Below are 17,906 nucleotides of genomic sequence, written 5' to 3' on the forward strand. Positions count from 1 at the left end.
TGTTCTACTCTATGATGTAATAGTGTGGATAAGCACCGCCTCCGCAGAAAAAGATGCGTCATAAAGTGAATCCCTCGACATCACTGCCTGTTTAGCCCCGCCCACCGATCCTACAGCACTGCCTGTTTAGCCCTGCCCACCGATCCCACAGCACTAACTGTTTAGCCCCGCCCACCGATTCTACAGCGCAGCCTGTTTAGCCCCGCCCACCGATTTTAATTCGCTGACTGTTTAGCCCTGCCCACAGATTCTACATCGCTGCCTGTTTAACCCCGCCCACAGATCCTACAGCACTGCCTGTTTAGCCCCGCCCACAGATTCTACGTCGCTGCCTGTTTAGCCCCGCCCACCGATTCTACATCACTTTTATCAAAATAATAATACAAATTCTACTATAAATAATGAGTGCCTTCCTTCTGATCCCAACGTTAGGAAAGATTGAATGGACTATTTTTAATGAAGATCCAGACCGCGTCATTAACAACTTGGTTCTTTGTTCACTTCGTTTGAAACTAAAAGACGATGCTGTGCGACTATATTGGATTCGGCAGTATTGTCACAACAAACAAGTGTGAATAACTGTTTTTATTACGTGCTCACTATTGCTTTGTCTGTTAAAGCAATAAATGAGTAACTTTCTTCTGCATTTGATCCATCTTTATATAATATCTATATTAGGGAAACATCTAAGATGAAGTTGAAACTGCAATAAAACTAAACTGAGAGCTGACGTTCACCCCAAAATGATAATTCTCTCATGATATTCTCTCATCTTTCTTCTGTGGGAAATATTTTGAAGAACTTTGGGAACCAAACAACATTGGACCCCATTGACTTTCACTGTGGACAAAGGCATTTTTCAAAATATCTTCTTTTGTGTTGCAGTTTTGGGTGAATTATTCCTTCCTTGACTTTCCTTTCCTCAGGTTTTGCTAAAGACGTTTGACTCCTTATTTTCTCCTTGATCTCTTCACGTGGAGACACTTGATCCCGTCCAGCATCTCTGTGATAGAACTTTCCTCAACTTCTCAGCTCAGGAAACTTGTGAAGTTCATTCAGGACGTTCCTTATGAAGGCACCTTGTGAAATAAGGCCAGTGGAGAGGCGTTGGCTGCGGGACATTCAGGAGAAATACTCTGAGGAACCGAGTGTGTGTGTGTGTGTGTGTGTGTGTGTGTGTGTGTGTGTGTGTGTCGCTCGTGAAGCGCAGACAAGCGCTCTGTTCTATCTGGGACACTGCGAATTTTTTGAGGAGATGTTGTACTCCCTCTGTTTTCCTCTTCATGTGTTCCTCTCTCTCTCTCTCTCTCTGCATCCCTCATCTCATTTGTCATCATGGCCTGATTATTTCAGCCTCTCGGACTCTTTCCAGTCTGCTAACCTTCCTCCTCGCGCTCCTGCTGTGGTGTGAGAGCGAATAAAGGTCCGGCACAGAACGGCTCCTGTTCTCGTACTATCATGCTGCAGTTTTAACCCACTTCTCAACTATTGTCCTGTAGAGGCTTTATCACCTGTGTCCCTGAGTTTTTTGATTTTTCACAGGTGTTTCACCCATATTTTGAAGTGTGCATTGCGTTTTGTTTCAGGAAAGCTAAAGGAAATGTCTGTAAATGTAAATGTAAAGAACAGATCCTGGCAGAGAATTAGCAGTACTTCTCTGTTTTTCCACAGTTTTGCATTGTTTTGCTTACAGTGTAAAAACTCACTCTTCTGTGTGTTTGTGCCTGTCTAAGCAGGTTTTTGGAGAAAAAACAAACATATTTTTCTTAATTCACACAAAAATGATCATTCTGTCATCATTTACTCCCCTCTTGCCTTCTTTAGCAACACAAAAGAAGATATCTTGAGAAACGTCTGGGGTTTTTATCCCAGTTTTGTTTCCAGCATTCTTCGAAATATCTTCTTTTCCAGAATTTAGTCGCTCGTGCGGGTTTCGACTGACGTGAGGATGAATAAAAGATGATTTGTGTGTGAAGCGCTCTCTTTAATCGGACTGATCTGCGGTTCTCAGACTTCATGAGTCTGACATCCTCACATGTCCCTCGTCTCTCCGCTGACCCTGTGATCTCTAATATGAGTGTGATGCTGTCTTTGTCAGAGTGAATGGAGAGCGGCCAGATCTATAATAGATGTGGTGATGATTGGCTCTCAGACCTGCGGCCTCTTACAGACGGGAAATGAGCTCTGAAGTGCTCACACACACACACACACACACACTCACACTCACTCACTCACTCACACACACACACACACACACACACACACACTGCTCAGAGAGTCCTCACAGCATCTCATGAGTATATAATGAGAACGAGGGACTCAGTGTGAAATGGAAACTTCATTCCTGTGATCAGCAGCTGAACCGAACTACTCGTGTTATTTTAGTGTCACTGACATACTATTATACAGTATGTTTTTATTATATTTCCAATTTTTAATAATATTTTGAATTATATTTTGCATTCATATTTTGTATTAATAATTTTTGTTAAATTTTTTGCGATTTTGTTGTGTGTTTGTCATTTTAGTTTTGTTTTACTTTATTTCTGAATAAAATATAAAAAAGTTATGAATATTTCAAATGTGATTAAAGTTTTAGTAATGTTGTTTTTATAATCCTTAAAGTTTTTTAAATATGTCTATATAGTTTTTATTAATTTCTATTGCCATTTTAGTTATTTTAATACATCAAGTTAAAATAAGAAATGCTGAAATATTTTTTTACATTTTATTTTCTGATTAAAATATTTAATTCTTTAAATTCTATTTTACATTTTGTTAAAGTTTTAGTTATTTTTAGTAATGTTTTTGTCATTTTTATTTTTTTATGTCTATAGTTTTTATTAATTTTTATTTCCGTTTTAATTTTATTTGATGTTAAACTAAATGGAAATGAGAAATGTTGCCTTGGCAAGTAGCTGATATAAAATAAAAAGTAGTTTTGAATTTATTATATATATATATATATTTGTTTTTTTTTGTATTTAATTTTATTTGACAACATTTATTTTATTTAAAAATATATATATTTTTTTTTAGGGTTTTAGTTTTAGTTACATAATAAACCTGTGCTTCCCTGACTTTGGATTTCAGGAGATTAGATCTCTCCTCTCTGTGTCTTACAATAGTTCGTTAGCAGTGTGATGGACAGATGATTGACAGCTGATGTAGACCGTGTCGACACTTTAATGAAAATGTCCAAATCAGATCATCTCTACAACTTTAATTAGCAAACCTCAATCTGTGAAAGACGATAGCAGAGCTGCTGATGGTGACGATATCTCACACGACTCATCAGTTCACCGGGAGAGCGGTTTGCATGTTAAATGAGAGCTGTGTGATGTCACTTCCTCTGACCTGTGCTCCAGGTACTCGTTCCAGGACGAGGAGGACATGTTCATGGTGGTGGATCTGCTGTTAGGAGGAGATCTGCGCTATCATCTGCAGCAGAACGTGCAGAGTTTTGAATTTATTATATATATATATATATATATATATATATTTGATTTTTTTGTATTTAATTTTATTTGACAACATTTATTTTATTTAAAAATATATATATTTTTTTTTAGGGTTTTAGTTTTAGTTACATAATAAACCTGTGCTTCCCTGACTTTGGATTTCAGGAGATTAGATCTCTCCTCTCTGTGTCTTACAATAGTTCGTTAGCAGTGTGATGGACAGATGATTGACAGCTGATGTAGACCGTGTCGACACTTTAATGAAAATGTCCAAATCAGATCATCTCTACAACTTTAATTAGCAAACCTCAATCTGTGAAAGACGATAGCAGAGCTGCTGATGGTGACGATATCTCACACGACTCATCAGTTCACCGGGAGAGCGGTTTGCATGTTAAATGAGAGCTGTGTGATGTCACTTCCTCTGACCTGTGCTCCAGGTACTCGTTCCAGGACGAGGAGGACATGTTCATGGTGGTGGATCTGCTGTTAGGAGGAGATCTGCGCTATCATCTGCAGCAGAACGTGCAGTTCACCGAGGACGCTGTAAAGCTCTACCTGTGCGAGATGACGCTGGCGCTCGACTACCTGCAGAGCCAGCACATCATACACAGGTGTGTGAGTGTTTGCACTCAGTTTAACTCTATAATCCATCAGCAGCTTCCAGTGATTTACCCGTTTGCCAGAATCACACTCACAGAGCACAGAACACGTTTGAGCAGCGAGTGTGCTTGCTGTCCTTCACTGTAGACTTCAGTCAGGATTCACCTGTATTTACAGTTTTTTCAGCTGCTTGCACTCTAAATCTTCTCTTGTGACACAGTTTCTGAAAGCTGGCACTCAAACAGCAGAAGCACACACCAGATCTACAAAACCAGACACTGATTCTCAGCCTTTTCAATTTCATAAAACACTTTTTGCAATTCTCTATGCAACACACAAAAATCTAACAGGAATTAATATTATTCATATTATTGCAACTTAGAATTAAACTGCTGGTCTCGTCAGGCTAGAGGAGAACGGCACACTCTTTCCCTGTTTAATACTGTAAAGCTGCTTTGACACAGTCTGCATTTAAAAAACGCTGTATATATAACTGATTGACTTGACTATTAAAAAACTGTAATTTAGATGTGAATGAAGATGAGGCCTATGGAACAGACAGTGTCTCTCACAGCCTCAGTTTTACTTTTACATTCATGCATTTGGCAGATGCTTTTATCCTGAGCAACTTTGCCAAATGCATTAAAGCTGTACATCTTCTCAGTTCATGCATTCATAAACATGACGTTGCTATTCTCTTCTGTTTGAGCTACGTTTTCATTCATGTCTATGTGAATATGCCATCTAATTAAGTGTTGTTTTATAATTATTTAATAATATAGTTTTTATTTTACATTAAAGTGATTTTATTTATTTTATTACGCTAGCTTTTATTTTTATTGATTATGTTTAGTTTTAACTTTTTGTTTTGTTTTGTTGTGCTTTTGTCATTTAAAAAAAAATGTATACATTGCTATTTATGTTTAATTTATTTTTATTTTTGTTTTAATTATTTGATTATTCATATTTTAAATTTAGTTAGATTTTTTGTTATTATGTTGTTTTTATCATTATTATTATTATTATTTAATGTTTATATAGTTTTTATTCATTTTATTTCATTAGTTTTAGTTATGTTAGTTAATAAAGTTAAACTAAATTAAAATGAGAAATGTTACATTGGAAACTAATTGAAATAAAATAAGTAGAGTAAGTACATTTTAAGTACATTTTATTTCATTTCAGTCAACATTTATTTTATTTCAGTAATAATAGTAAATAATAGTGATTATTTCGTTTTATAGTAGTAATAATAGTATTTTTTTTTGTTTTATGATTTTAGTTCTTTTGTCTTTTTTATTTTATACATGACTATTTATATTTAATTTATATTTGACTTTTATTTTATTTTAGTTTCAGTCTTAGTTTTAGATTGTATTTATTTCCAGAAACCAGTTTATACTGGACAGAAGAAGAAATGAGCTGAATGTGACTGAAATTCACTGTACTGACATCCTCAATGGTGAAATGATTATTAGTTTGGAATCTTTATTAGAATGAGCTTTATTGGCAGGTATGTTTACACATTATTCACTTTATATTAAAACAATAGAAGTGTATGATGTGTGCTCATTTAGAAAGCTCTGTGTGTTTGTGTGTGTGTGTGTGTGAGTGTGTGTGTGTGATGGTGGTGGATCTGCTGTTAGGAGGAGATCTGCGCTATCATCTGCAGCAGAACGTGCAGTTCACCGAGGACGCTGTAAAGCTCTACCTGTGCGAGATGACGCTGGCGCTCGACTACCTGCAGAGCCAGCACATCATACACAGGTGTGTGAGTGTTTGCACTCAGTTTAACTCTATAATCCATCAGCAGCTTCCAGTGATTTACCCGTTTGCCAGAATCACACTCACAGAGCACAGAACACGTTTGAGCAGCGAGTGTGCTTGCTGTCCTTCACTGTAGACTTCAGTCAGGATTCACCTGTATTTACAGTTTTTTCAGCTGCTTGCACTCTAAATCTTCTCTTGTGACACAGTTTCTGAAAGCTGGCACTCAAACAGCAGAAGCACACACCAGATCTACAAAACCAGACACTGATTCTCAGCCTTTTCAATTTCATAAAACACTTTTTGCAATTCTCTATGCAACACACAAAAATCTAACAGGAATTAATATTATTCATATTATTGCAACTTAGAATTAAACTGCTGGTCTCGTCAGGCTAGAGGAGAACGGCACACTCTTTCCCTGTTTAATACTGTAAAGCTGCTTTGACACAGTCTGCATTTAAAAAACGCTGTATATATAACTGATTGACTTGACTATTAAAAAACTGTAATTTAGATGTGAATGAAGATGAGGCCTATGGAACAGACAGTGTCTCTCACAGCCTCAGTTTTACTTTTACATTCATGCATTTGGCAGATGCTTTTATCCTGAGCAACTTTGCCAAATGCATTAAAGCTGTACATCTTCTCAGTTCATGCATTCATAAACATGACGTTGCTATTCTCTTCTGTTTGAGCTACGTTTTCATTCATGTCTATGTGAATATGCCATCTAATTAAGTGTTGTTTTATAATTATTTAATAATATAGTTTTTATTTTACATTAAAGTGATTTTATTTATTTTATTACGCTAGCTTTTATTTTTATTGATTATGTTTAGTTTTAACTTTTTGTTTTGTTTTGTTGTGCTTTTGTCATTTAAAAAAAAATGTATACATTGCTATTTATGTTTAATTTATTTTTATTTTTGTTTTAATTATTTGATTATTCATATTTTAAATTTAGTTAGATTTTTTGTTATTATGTTGTTTTTATCATTATTATTATTATTATTTAATGTTTATATAGTTTTTATTCATTTTATTTCATTAGTTTTAGTTATGTTAGTTAATAAAGTTAAACTAAATTAAAATGAGAAATGTTACATTGGAAACTAATTGAAATAAAATAAGTAGAGTAAGTACATTTTAAGTACATTTTATTTCATTTCAGTCAACATTTATTTTATTTCAGTAATAATAGTAAATAATAGTGATTATTTCGTTTTATAGTAGTAATAATAGTATTTTTTTTTGTTTTATGATTTTAGTTCTTTTGTCTTTTTTATTTTATACATGACTATTTATATTTAATTTATATTTGACTTTTATTTTATTTTAGTTTCAGTCTTAGTTTTAGATTGTATTTATTTCCAGAAACCAGTTTATACTGGACAGAAGAAGAAATGAGCTGAATGTGACTGAAATTCACTGTACTGACATCCTCAATGGTGAAATGATTATTAGTTTGGAATCTTTATTAGAATGAGCTTTATTGGCAGGTATGTTTACACATTATTCACTTTATATTAAAACAATAGAAGTGTATGATGTGTGCTCATTTAGAAAGCTCTGTGTGTTTGTGTGTGTGTGTGTGTGTGTGTGTGTGTGTGCGTGTGTGTGTGTGTGTGGGTGTCTGTGTGTGTGAGAGAGAGAGAGAGTGTGGGTGTGTTTGTGTGTGTGTGTGTGTGTGTGTGTGTGTGTGCGTGTGTGTGTGTGTGTGGGTGTCTGTGTGTGTGAGAGAGAGAGAGAGTGTGGGTGTGTTTGTGTGTGTGTGTGTGTGTGTGTGCGCATACCGTCTGCTCGCAGGGATTTGTTGTGTAATTGCATGTTTAGTTCTGCAGGGCTCCTCAGGGAGACAAGGATCCTGTGCCAAATAAAATGTGTGCTTGTCTTGTTTTGGGCCCCTTCACAAATGCTTTAGAACAGAACTGACAGTGAACGCAAGGGACTGAATCTCTCTCTGGCTTTGATAGTGTGTGTGTGTGTGTGTGTGTGTGTGTATTAGTCACATTGTTTTCTCTGCGGTGGATTTCGCTGTATGCTTCTGAAGGAGCGTTTCCTGTCTATAGTATTATTTAGTTGCGCTAAGTTGGGCAGAAGTGTTTCCTAGCAACAGTGTGTCGTGTCACACTGCCACCGAGGTAAAATTAGTCCGAGTGGAGGATTCCTGGAATCAGGAGGGTGAGCGGAGCATCTGGAAACATCTGACAGATCCTGCTCTGGTTAAAGACGGGTAGTTCAGAGCTGATGCTGCAGGGATACTGGTGTTTGTGCTCCAGACATCAGTTGTTCCTCAAATCATGTGTCTGTAGGGGTTTGCTTAAAGGGGTCATATGATGCGATTTCAAGTTTTCCTTTCTCTTTGGAGTGTTACAAGCTGATTGTGCATAGATAAGATGAACCCTTTTGACGAACCACCTAGCAGCCATCCATAACACCCTAGAAACACCCTAGCAACGACCCAGAATAACCTAGCAATCCCATAGAAACACACTAAAAATGTCAGCTGCCTAGAAAACACCGGAACACCATAGAAACACCCTAGCAACGACCCAGAATAACCTAGAAATTCCATAGCAACACACTAAAAACATCAGCTGCTTAGAAACCCCCGGAACACCCTAGAAACACCCTAGCAATGACCCAGAATACCACAGAAATCTCATAGCAACCATTCAGAACAGCATAGAATCACCCTAGCAACACCCTGGTAACACTCTAAAAACATTTCAAGCACTCGAGCAACTGCACAGCAACGCCCTACAAATGACCCAGAAAACCATACTGAAGCAACAGCCTAGCAACCCCCCAGAACACCGTAGAAACACCCTAGCAACACTCTAAAACATTTTAAACAAATGTTTTTAAGACGGACACTTATGCAAATCTACAATATAGCCAAAACAACTCGCTTCTATTCACAACTCACTCCAAAAAGAGGCATCAGTTCTCACCTTAGTTTTCACTATGTCAAATGACATCATATGTCGTAACTGGACTCTCTCTTGAACTCGTGTACAGGAGTTGCTGGAAGTCAGTGATAATAGTTTATAGAGTTGTAAATATGGATGTGTTCCCATCACTTGGCTTCAGAAGGCATTCATTAACCCACTGGAGTCGTATGGATTACTTTGATGATGGATGGATGCGCTTTTTGGAGCTTCAAAAAATTGGCCACCATTCACTTCCATTACGAAGCTGTGAAGAGTGTGAGGATATTATGTAATATAACTCTTTGTCTGAAAGAAGAAAGACATTCACTGTACACATAGGATGGCTTGAGTGTGAGTAAATGATGGGATCATTTTCATTTTTGGGTGAACTATTCCTTTAAGGATGCAGTAGATTGTTTTGAAGAATGTGATGTGTTGCAATTGCATCACTGCTCTATGCCTGTGTGTGTGTGTGTGTGTGTGTGTGTGTGTGTCACAGCTCTGTGTGAATTAATCCTGTCATGCTCTCTGGCATCTTCATGACAGCAGGGGAACGGCTCTCTGTTAATGGCGTATTATCATATTGTAACATTTGCTAATATTTTTATTCAAAACCGTGATTGCTTGATTTAAAACAATCGTGGGGAAACATTGCTTTTGAATTTATTGCTAAAATCTAAAAAAAACACCCAGCCCTAGTTGTTAATGTGTTCTGCTGGTTTTTTAGTATATTGTTTTGCAGTTGCTAGGGTGTTTTTGGGTGGTTGGCAGGGTGTTGCCGTGACACTTATATGTGGTTGCTAATGAGGCCTAACTTAGATATATGAGGAAGCCTCATTTTAAATGTGTATTTTCTAGACCTGGAAAAGTCATGGATATTAATCAAATCTTAAAATGCCAAAATTCTAAAATATTTTATCACTTAGAAATTGCGAGTATAAAATATTTTTAATAATCCTTTCCCTAATCCTGATCCAGTAAATCAGAAAAAACTGGGAAAGTCATGCAAATGTATTGGTTAAAAAGAGCAGGAACCCTGAAGAACATTCAGCTTCTAAAGCTTCAGGAAAGCTGAGATTTAATGCAAAAGTGTTCTGGACTGTTGAAGGCCTTGGAGTCAGTGTTAGATAAACATAAAGAATATTTTTCTATGTTATTGTTATATTCTTTATTTTAAGAGTGATTGTTATTTGATATACAGTTTGCATATTCTGTGATATTTGTATTGCATATGGGTCATTTCATAGATCAATTTTAATTTCATACGTAATACGTATAGGTAAGCCACCATTTTTAGTTTGAACCTGAAGAAGAAGGAAGGGGCTTGGTGTTAGACAATCTTTTGACCGTTCTTTGAAACCATATCTAATTTGAAGCTTGAAAAAGTGTAAATAGTTCTTAAAGGGTTAGTTCACCCAAAAATGAAAATTAGGCTTTGTTTTATTCACCCCCGAGGCATCCTAGCTGTATATGACTTTCTTCTTTCAGACGAATCCAGTCGGAGTTATGTTAAAAATGGTCCTGGCTAATATTATATTTCACATATATAAATTAAATATGGTTATTTTTCTTACAAAAAAATGCATGGATTCGCTACAGGAGGCCTTTGTTCACCCCCCGGAGCCGTGTGAGACACTTTTTTATGGATGGGCGCTTTTTATTTCACTTCTTTTGGACTGATGCATGCAACACCGGCTGACGGCAATGATAGAGCTTGGAATAGCCAGGACAATTTTTAACATAACTCCGACTGGATTCATCTGAAAGAAGAAAGTCATATACACCTGAACTAAACCTTTAAGTTAGATTTGTTTTATTAGATTTTTTTTGTATCCTGACAAACAAAAAGCAAACTGTTACACTGCAAGTTTTTGGTTTTACGCATCAAATGCTTTGTGCTGGTCTCTGTGGAAATGGTGGAGAACGGAAAGGTATAGATGGCCATTAAGGTCAGTAAGCTTGAGAACCACTGATCTAACTAGAACGTTAAACTAAAACATTGAACTGTCAGTCAGACGGCCTCCTCTTGTCTTGAGTGGCAGTTCTTGTTTTGAATAGCTGGACCAGACATTGTTTTGTTAGTCGAAGTCTGACTGTGTAGCTCACATCCCGTCATAATCATGCTCTGAATGCATGTGTGTTCTCCTGACAGCTCCAGAGATCTTCCAGTCGTTCGTGAGCGGGGGAACCGGTTATGCGTTCGAGGTGGACTGGTGGTCGCTGGGCGTGACGATCTTTGAGGTTCTGCGAAGTTGGGTAAGTTTTTTTTTTTTACTTATGTATTTTTTGCAGTAATGTCTTCACTGATGAAAAGTCCAGAATTGCAATTCCCAAAAGCATGATTGTAGAGAACCTCGGTGGCAATGGTTTCTACGATCTACTGATGCTTCCGATGGTTTTCCGACTGGTTAGCCACCAGTAAATCTTGTGTTTGGACTGAAGTCTCAAGCCGGGGAATGCTGACATGCTGGTGCTTAACTAGCTTAACCTCTTTGGTCAACCATCTTTACCAGCTAAGCTTTGCTGGTTTGCAACCCTAACCCTATAAACCAACCTCTAACCCTAACCCTAACTGTGCAGATTCATACAGAGTTTCAGCAGGACCAAAGCTAACGGGGAACGCTCTCTCAAACTGCCAGCATTTTTTATCATTTTCACAAAAATTTCATAGATATTTTGTTGTATCAATATCTGAACATGCAATATGTCAAAGGAAAGAACAGAACCTTTGCTTTCAAACGAACAAACCGTTTTATTCTAGCTCCATGCATTTTTTTTTATTAACACTTGAATGTCGGTGAGTGATTTTAAACAAAAAGCTGAGAAAACGATTACCGATTACAAAGGGGGTTACATAAAAAATATTCCCACACATTCCCACATACAGATTTAATTTATTGCTTTCCTAAATTGCACTGACTGCTCTAAAATATGAGACAGCAATGTTTCAGGAGTTTAGGACACATGCTTATTTGATAAAAGTTTTATTTCCTATTTGGGTTGATTTCAAAAACAGAATCAAAGCTACTAACTGTTTCTTGTTATGATTTTAAATCTGTATTTACCTCAGAATGATCTCTGGATGAGGAGCTGAAGTCTGATTTTGTGGTGGCTGTGCTTTAAAAATAAATGATTTAAATCGTAATTTCAAGCGATGAAGGATTCTGAAAGTCTGACAGTAATCAGTGTTGAGCACTACTGTAAAGTTAACCCTGCCTGCTTTACATGTTTCAAAATGATTAACAGTTGAAAACATTCATTGGAAATTTAGAAAAGTAATCAAAAAGTAATCAAATGTAACAGTTACTTTACTTTAATAAAGTAGCTGAAATAGTTACACTACTTGAGATTTCAGTGTTTTAGAAACATTTCAAAACAGTGTTTTTATAATGCAAATTCGTTACACATTAATGTCTCTCTCTGTCTGTCTCTCAGAGGCCGTACGACATCCACGCCAGTAACTCGGTGGAGTCTCTGCTGCAGCTGTTCAGTACGGTCAGTGTGCAGTACAGCTCGTCCTGGCACAAAGACCTCGTCTCGCTGCTGAGGAAGGTGAGATGAACAGAACATCACGAACATACACAACGAATGCTCCAGATGAAGAACCAACACCCTTGCAGGAACTGCCCATAACACCCAGCATGGTGTCATAGACTTACACGGGCAAACCCCACTCACATATACTTATGACAGTGTAAATCTAGTTGGATGCTGTCAAGATATTCTCGATGGTTGCTAAGGTTTTCTTTGATCTTTACTGGGGTGGTTGCTATGGAGTTTTGACAGGACATTGAGGTTGTTAATGTGTTCTGTTTGTTTCTAGCATATTGCTTTGCAGTTGCTACTGCAGGGCTGTCCAAACTCGGTCCTGGAGGGCCGGTGTCCTGCAGAGTTTAGCTACAACTTGCCTCAACACACCTGACTGGAAGTTTCTATGCCTAGTAAGAGCTTGATTAGCTGGTTCAGGTGTGTTTAATTAGGGTTGGAGCTAAACTCTGCAGGACACCGGCCCTCCAGGACCGAGTTTGGACAGCCCTGTGCTAATGTGTTCTAGGTGGTTGCTCTGGTGTTTGGGTTGATTATTAGGGTGTTTTGGGGGGTTGCTGAACATCTCTATGTGGTTGTTAACATGTTCTGATTGTTTTTAGCACATTGCTTTGAATTGCTAGGGTGTTTTGAGTGGTTTCTAGGGTGTTCTAGGTGGCTGCTAGGGTGTTCTAAAGTGTTACGAGGTTGTTTTGGGTGGTCGCCAGGACGTTTTTGTGTGGTTGTTCTGATTGTTTTTAGCACATTGCTCTGCATTTGCTAGGGTGTTCTACAGTAGGTGGTTGTTAGGGTGTTCAAGGTGGTTGCTAGGGTGTTCTATGTGGTTGTTTGGGTGTTCTAAGTGGTTGCTAGGTTGCTTTGAGTGGTTGCTAGGGTGTTCTAGGTGGTTGTTAGGGTGCTCAAGGTGTTTGCTAGGGTGTTCTAGGTGGTTGTTTGGGTGTTCTAAGTGGTTGCTAGGCTGTTTTGAGTGGTCGCTATTGTGTTTTAGATTTTTAATTGGGTGTTCAATGTGGTTGTTAGGGTGTTCAAGGTGGATACTATGGTGTTCTAAGTGGTAGGTTGTTTTGAGTGGTTGCTATCGTGTTCTAGGTGGTTTCTAGGGCGTTTGGGTAGTTGTTTGGGTGTTCCAAGTGGTTGCTAGGTTGTTTTGAGTGGTTGCTATTGTGTTTTAGATTTTTAATAGGGTGTTCAATGTGGTTGTTAGGGTGTTTAAGGTGGTTGCTAGGGTGTTATAGGTGGTTGTTAGGGTGTTCAAGGTGGTTGCTAGGGTGTTCTAGGTGGATACTATGGTGTTCTAAGTGGTTGCTAGGTTGTTTTGAGTGGTTGCTATTGTGTTCTAGGTGGTTTCTAGGGTGTTTGGGTAGTTGCTAGGGTGTTCTAGGTGGTTGCTAATGTGTTCTGATTGTTTTACCACATTGATCTGCAGTTGCTAGGGTGTTCTATGTGGTTGCTATGGTGTTGCTATGGTGTTCTAGGTGGTTGTTAAGGTGTTCAAGGTGGTTACTAAGGTGTACTAAGTGATTGCTAGGTTGTTTTGAGTGGTTGTTATTGTGTTTTATATGGATAATAGGGTGTTCAAGGCTGGTTGTTAGGGTGTTTAAGGTGGTTGCTAGGGTGTTCTAGGTGGTTGTTAGGATGTTCAAGGTGGTTGCCAGGGTATTCAAGGTGGTTACTAGGGTGCTCTAAGTGATTGCTAGGTTGTTTTGAGTGGTTGCTAGGGTGTTCTATGTGGTTGTAAGGGTGTTCAAGGTGGTTGTTAGGGTATTCTAGGTGGTTGCTAGGGTGTTTGGGGTAGTTGTGAGGGTGTTCTAGGTGGTTTCTAGGGTGTTTTGGGTAGTTGCTAGGGTGGTTCTGGGTGCTAATATGTTCTGATTGTTTTACCACATTGATCTGTTGTCGCTAGGGTGTTCTAGGTGGTTGCTAGGGTATTGTGGGTGGTTGCTATGGTGCCGTTTTTAGGGGAGTTCTTTCTGGCCCGAGTTGGAAAAGCCTTTACCTCAACAAACTGCGTTAATAAGGATGAAATGGACAGAAGATGGAGAGAGAGAAATGAAAACAGACAGATCGCAGATGGAGTCAGAATGAGTGAAGAGAGGATAAAACACTCTAATGATGCAGGAGAGAATAAAGGGAAGGATTGAGAGAAAGAGGAGGAGGAGATGATAATGAGCTGGAGAGATAATAAAACAAGATGAATGAAGGAAACGAGTGTCGCTCTGCTGGAGCGCTGGAGAGAGAGAAGAAATATTATGAGAGGAGAATAGATATTGGTGAAGAACAGAGAGACATTGCAGTAATTTATTAGAGCTGAGAGATATGGGGAGATTATACTGTGTGCATGAATCACTGGAGAAGAGCATTGTGGGTAGGATGAACTGAAGTGTGCACAGGAAGTGTGTTGTTCAGAACTTCCTCTTTCCGCTCAGCAGTTCTCTGTTTTATTTCATTGAAGTGTCAGTTTGATCCAGGTGTTTCCTAGACATACAGACACAAATGAGTCAATGATCCGATTTCATCTTAAGATCGCTTACCTTTGTGTGCAGATTTTGGTATATCGGCCAATTTGAGCACACTTTGAGACATTGTTGAAATCTCTTCTAAAATGCTCACATGTGAGACTGAATCATTTGTTTATTTTATTTTATTATTTTTTATTTTATTTATTTATTTATTTTTATTATTTTTTTTATATATATTTTATTTTATTTTATATTTTATTTTATATTTTTAATTTAATTTAATTTAATTTAATTTAATTTAATTTTAGTTTAGTTTAGTTTAGTTTAAGAAAGAGGAGGAGGAGATGATAATGAGCTGGAGAGATAATAAAACAAGATGAATGAAGGAAACGAGTGTCGCTCTGCTGGAGCGCTGGAGAGAGAGAAGAAATATTATGAGAGGAGAATAGATATTGGTGAAGAACAGAGAGACATTGCAGTAATTTATTAGAGCTGAGAGATATGGGGAGATTATACTGTGTGCATGAATCACTGGAGAAGAGCATTGTGGGTAGGATGAACTGAAGTGTGCACAGGAAGTGTGTTGTTCAGAACTTCCTCTTTCCGCTCAGCAGTTCTCTGTTTTATTTCATTGAAGTGTCAGTTTGATCCAGGTGTTTCCTAGACATACAGACACAAATGAGTCAATGATCCGATTTCATCTTAAGATCGCTTACCTTTGTGTGCAGATTTTGGTATATCGGCCAATTTGAGCACACTTTGAGACATTGTTGAAATCTCTTCTAAAATGCTCACGTGAGACTGAATCATTTGTTTATTTTATTTTATTATTTTTTATTTTATTTATTTATTTATTTTTATTATTTTTTTTATATATATTTTATTTTATTTTATATTTTATTTTATATTTTTAATTTAATTTAATTTTATTTTATTTAATTTTATTTTATTTTATTTTATTTTATTTTATTTTATTTTATTTTATTTTATTTTATTTTATTTTATTTTATTTTATTTTATTTTATTTTATTTTATTTTATTTTATTTTATTTTATTTTATTTTATTTTATTTTATTTTATTTTATTTTATTTTATTTTATTTTATTTTATTTTATTTTATTTTATTTTATTTTATTTTATTTTATTTTATTTTATTTTATTTTATTTTATTTTATTTTATTTTATTTTATTTTATTTTATTTTATTTTATTTTATTTTATTTTATTTTATTTTATTTTATTTTATTTTATTTTATTTTAAAGGTTACCAAGGCATAATTTCTCATTTTTGTTTAGCTTAACTGGATGTACTAAAATAATTCAAACTAAGACTGAAAGAAAAAAATTATATAGACATTAATCAAAAAACAAGAATAAAATTACTTTTTAAAAAAAGAAAGTTTAGCTCAAATTAAAATGAAAACAAGATCTAAAAATAAAAAAAATTAAGAGAAATTAAGATTTTCATGAGATCTCATTTGGAAACATAAGTAAAATTAACATTGTTTTTTGGGGGTTTTTTTACGTATTGGTTATATTTTTTTATTTTAATTCCAACATAATGTAATACATTTTTTAATCTGTATAAAACACTGATGTAGGAGACTGAGTTTTTACTATCCTAACTAAACTGATCGGTTCTCAGAATCCAAAGCAGTAGTGTCGTTCTTCAGCTCCAGTCAGTTCAGTTCCAGCGCTGATGTTGCTAAATCCATCAATTATGACTATTAGATTCAGCTATGCATGTAAAGATAAAGAATCTGTTCCTGCCACATCTATCAAAACCTCAAGTTTCTCCTAAATAGCATTAATATTAAATGCAAAATTTTTTAATCTGTATAAAACACTGATGTAGGAGACTGAGTTTTTACTATCCTAACTAAACTGATCGGTTCTCAGACTTCAGACGAAGCCGAATCCAAAGCAGTAGTGTCGTTCTTCAGCTCCAGTCAGTTCAGTTCCAGCGCTGATGTTGCTAAATCCATCAATTATGACTATTAGATTCAGCTATGCATGTAAAGATAAAGAATCTGTTCCTGCCACATCTATCAAAACCTCAAGTTTCTCCTAAATAGCATTAATATTAAATGCAATGCGCTTGTGAGGGATTGCTTATGCTCCTCTATTGTAGGTTGCTGTCGATAAGTAGATCTGTTAAATGCATAAATGTAAATGTGAAGTTTTCTTGCTTTTCTCCTGAGAAAAAGACCCAAGTTTTCTCGGATGTGAGTGTTTTAGGAGTTTCAAACCGTGCTCAAATTGGCTGATATACAAAGTCTGCAATCAAAAGAGATAAACCCGTTCCCTCATTAGTGTCTGTATGTCTCCTAAGAATCAAACGGATACTTAAATGAAACCCGAGATCTCCTGAGCTGAAAGAGGAATTTCCCCAGCTAACCAAAATATGTTGAAAGACATTGCTAACATTCCCATTAAAGTTATGAAAACATTATTTCTGATTGTTCTCTGAACATTCAAGCTGAATGAAACTTAAAAAACATTATATAAACGTCCAACGTTTCAGAAATATGTTCCATGATTAATGTTTTGAGAACAGAGATCAAAGGCCAGATAAATCTGAATGAACATTTTATTAATGTTACTGGAAGAATATGTTCATAACTTTTGGCAGAATGTTCCTGTTAGCTGGGTCTGTGCATTCTGAGCAAGTTAATAAATGTTTTTAATTTTGTTTAATTTAGCTCTTTATATCCTGTTTTACTCAGAAATATGTCACATTACAGAAGTCAGGTGTGGTGTGAATGCTTCTATGAATAGGAATATGCATTGATGTTTGTGTGTGAGTGAGAAGTGTGGTTGGTTGGTTTGTTGGACTGTCCTGATGGTGTTTGTCCTGGATGTGCTTGTGTTTCTGTAGTTATTGACTGTAAACCCAGAGCATCGCTTCTGTAGTCTGGCTCAAATGCAGACGGCGCCCTACCTCTCCGATGTCAACTGGGACGACGTTTATGAGAAGAAGATGGAGCCCGGCTTTGTTCCCAATGTGAGATTGAGTTCAACTGGTGACCGCTCTCACACACACACACACACACACGCACACGCACACACTCACGCACACACACACACACACACACACACACACACACACACACACACACACACACACACACACAC

The 17,906-nt window shown here is 36.6% G+C and overlaps 2 protein-coding genes across 2 annotated transcripts in view; both read left to right on the plus strand.

The window, feature by feature from the left end:
* LOC107570735 (serine/threonine-protein kinase 32C-like) overlaps nucleotides 1-6,047 on the plus strand; it is a 13,394-nt gene extending 7,347 nt beyond the window's left edge. The window contains exons 2-4 of the mRNA XM_016256991.1: nucleotides 3,369-3,402; nucleotides 5,692-5,831; nucleotides 6,041-6,047. Of these exons, the coding sequence (XP_016112477.1) occupies nucleotides 3,369-3,402; nucleotides 5,692-5,831; nucleotides 6,041-6,047 (181 nt within the window). The remainder of the gene's footprint in view (nucleotides 1-3,368; nucleotides 3,403-5,691; nucleotides 5,832-6,040) is intronic.
* A 4,657-nt stretch (nucleotides 6,048-10,704) lies between these two features.
* Nucleotides 10,705-17,906, plus strand: part of LOC107570736 (serine/threonine-protein kinase 32C) — an 18,345-nt gene continuing 11,143 nt past the window's right edge. Inside the window, exons 1-4 of the mRNA XM_016256992.1 lie at nucleotides 10,705-10,720; nucleotides 10,920-11,023; nucleotides 12,203-12,319; nucleotides 17,650-17,775. Coding sequence (XP_016112478.1) covers nucleotides 10,705-10,720; nucleotides 10,920-11,023; nucleotides 12,203-12,319; nucleotides 17,650-17,775 — 363 coding nt within the window. The remainder of the gene's footprint in view (nucleotides 10,721-10,919; nucleotides 11,024-12,202; nucleotides 12,320-17,649; nucleotides 17,776-17,906) is intronic.

Source organism: Sinocyclocheilus grahami, unplaced genomic scaffold (assembly GCF_001515645.1).
Source record: "Sinocyclocheilus grahami isolate Dianchi unplaced genomic scaffold, SAMN03320097.WGS_v1.1 scaffold1499.1, whole genome shotgun sequence".
NCBI lineage: Eukaryota > Metazoa > Chordata > Actinopteri > Cypriniformes > Cyprinidae > Sinocyclocheilus > Sinocyclocheilus grahami.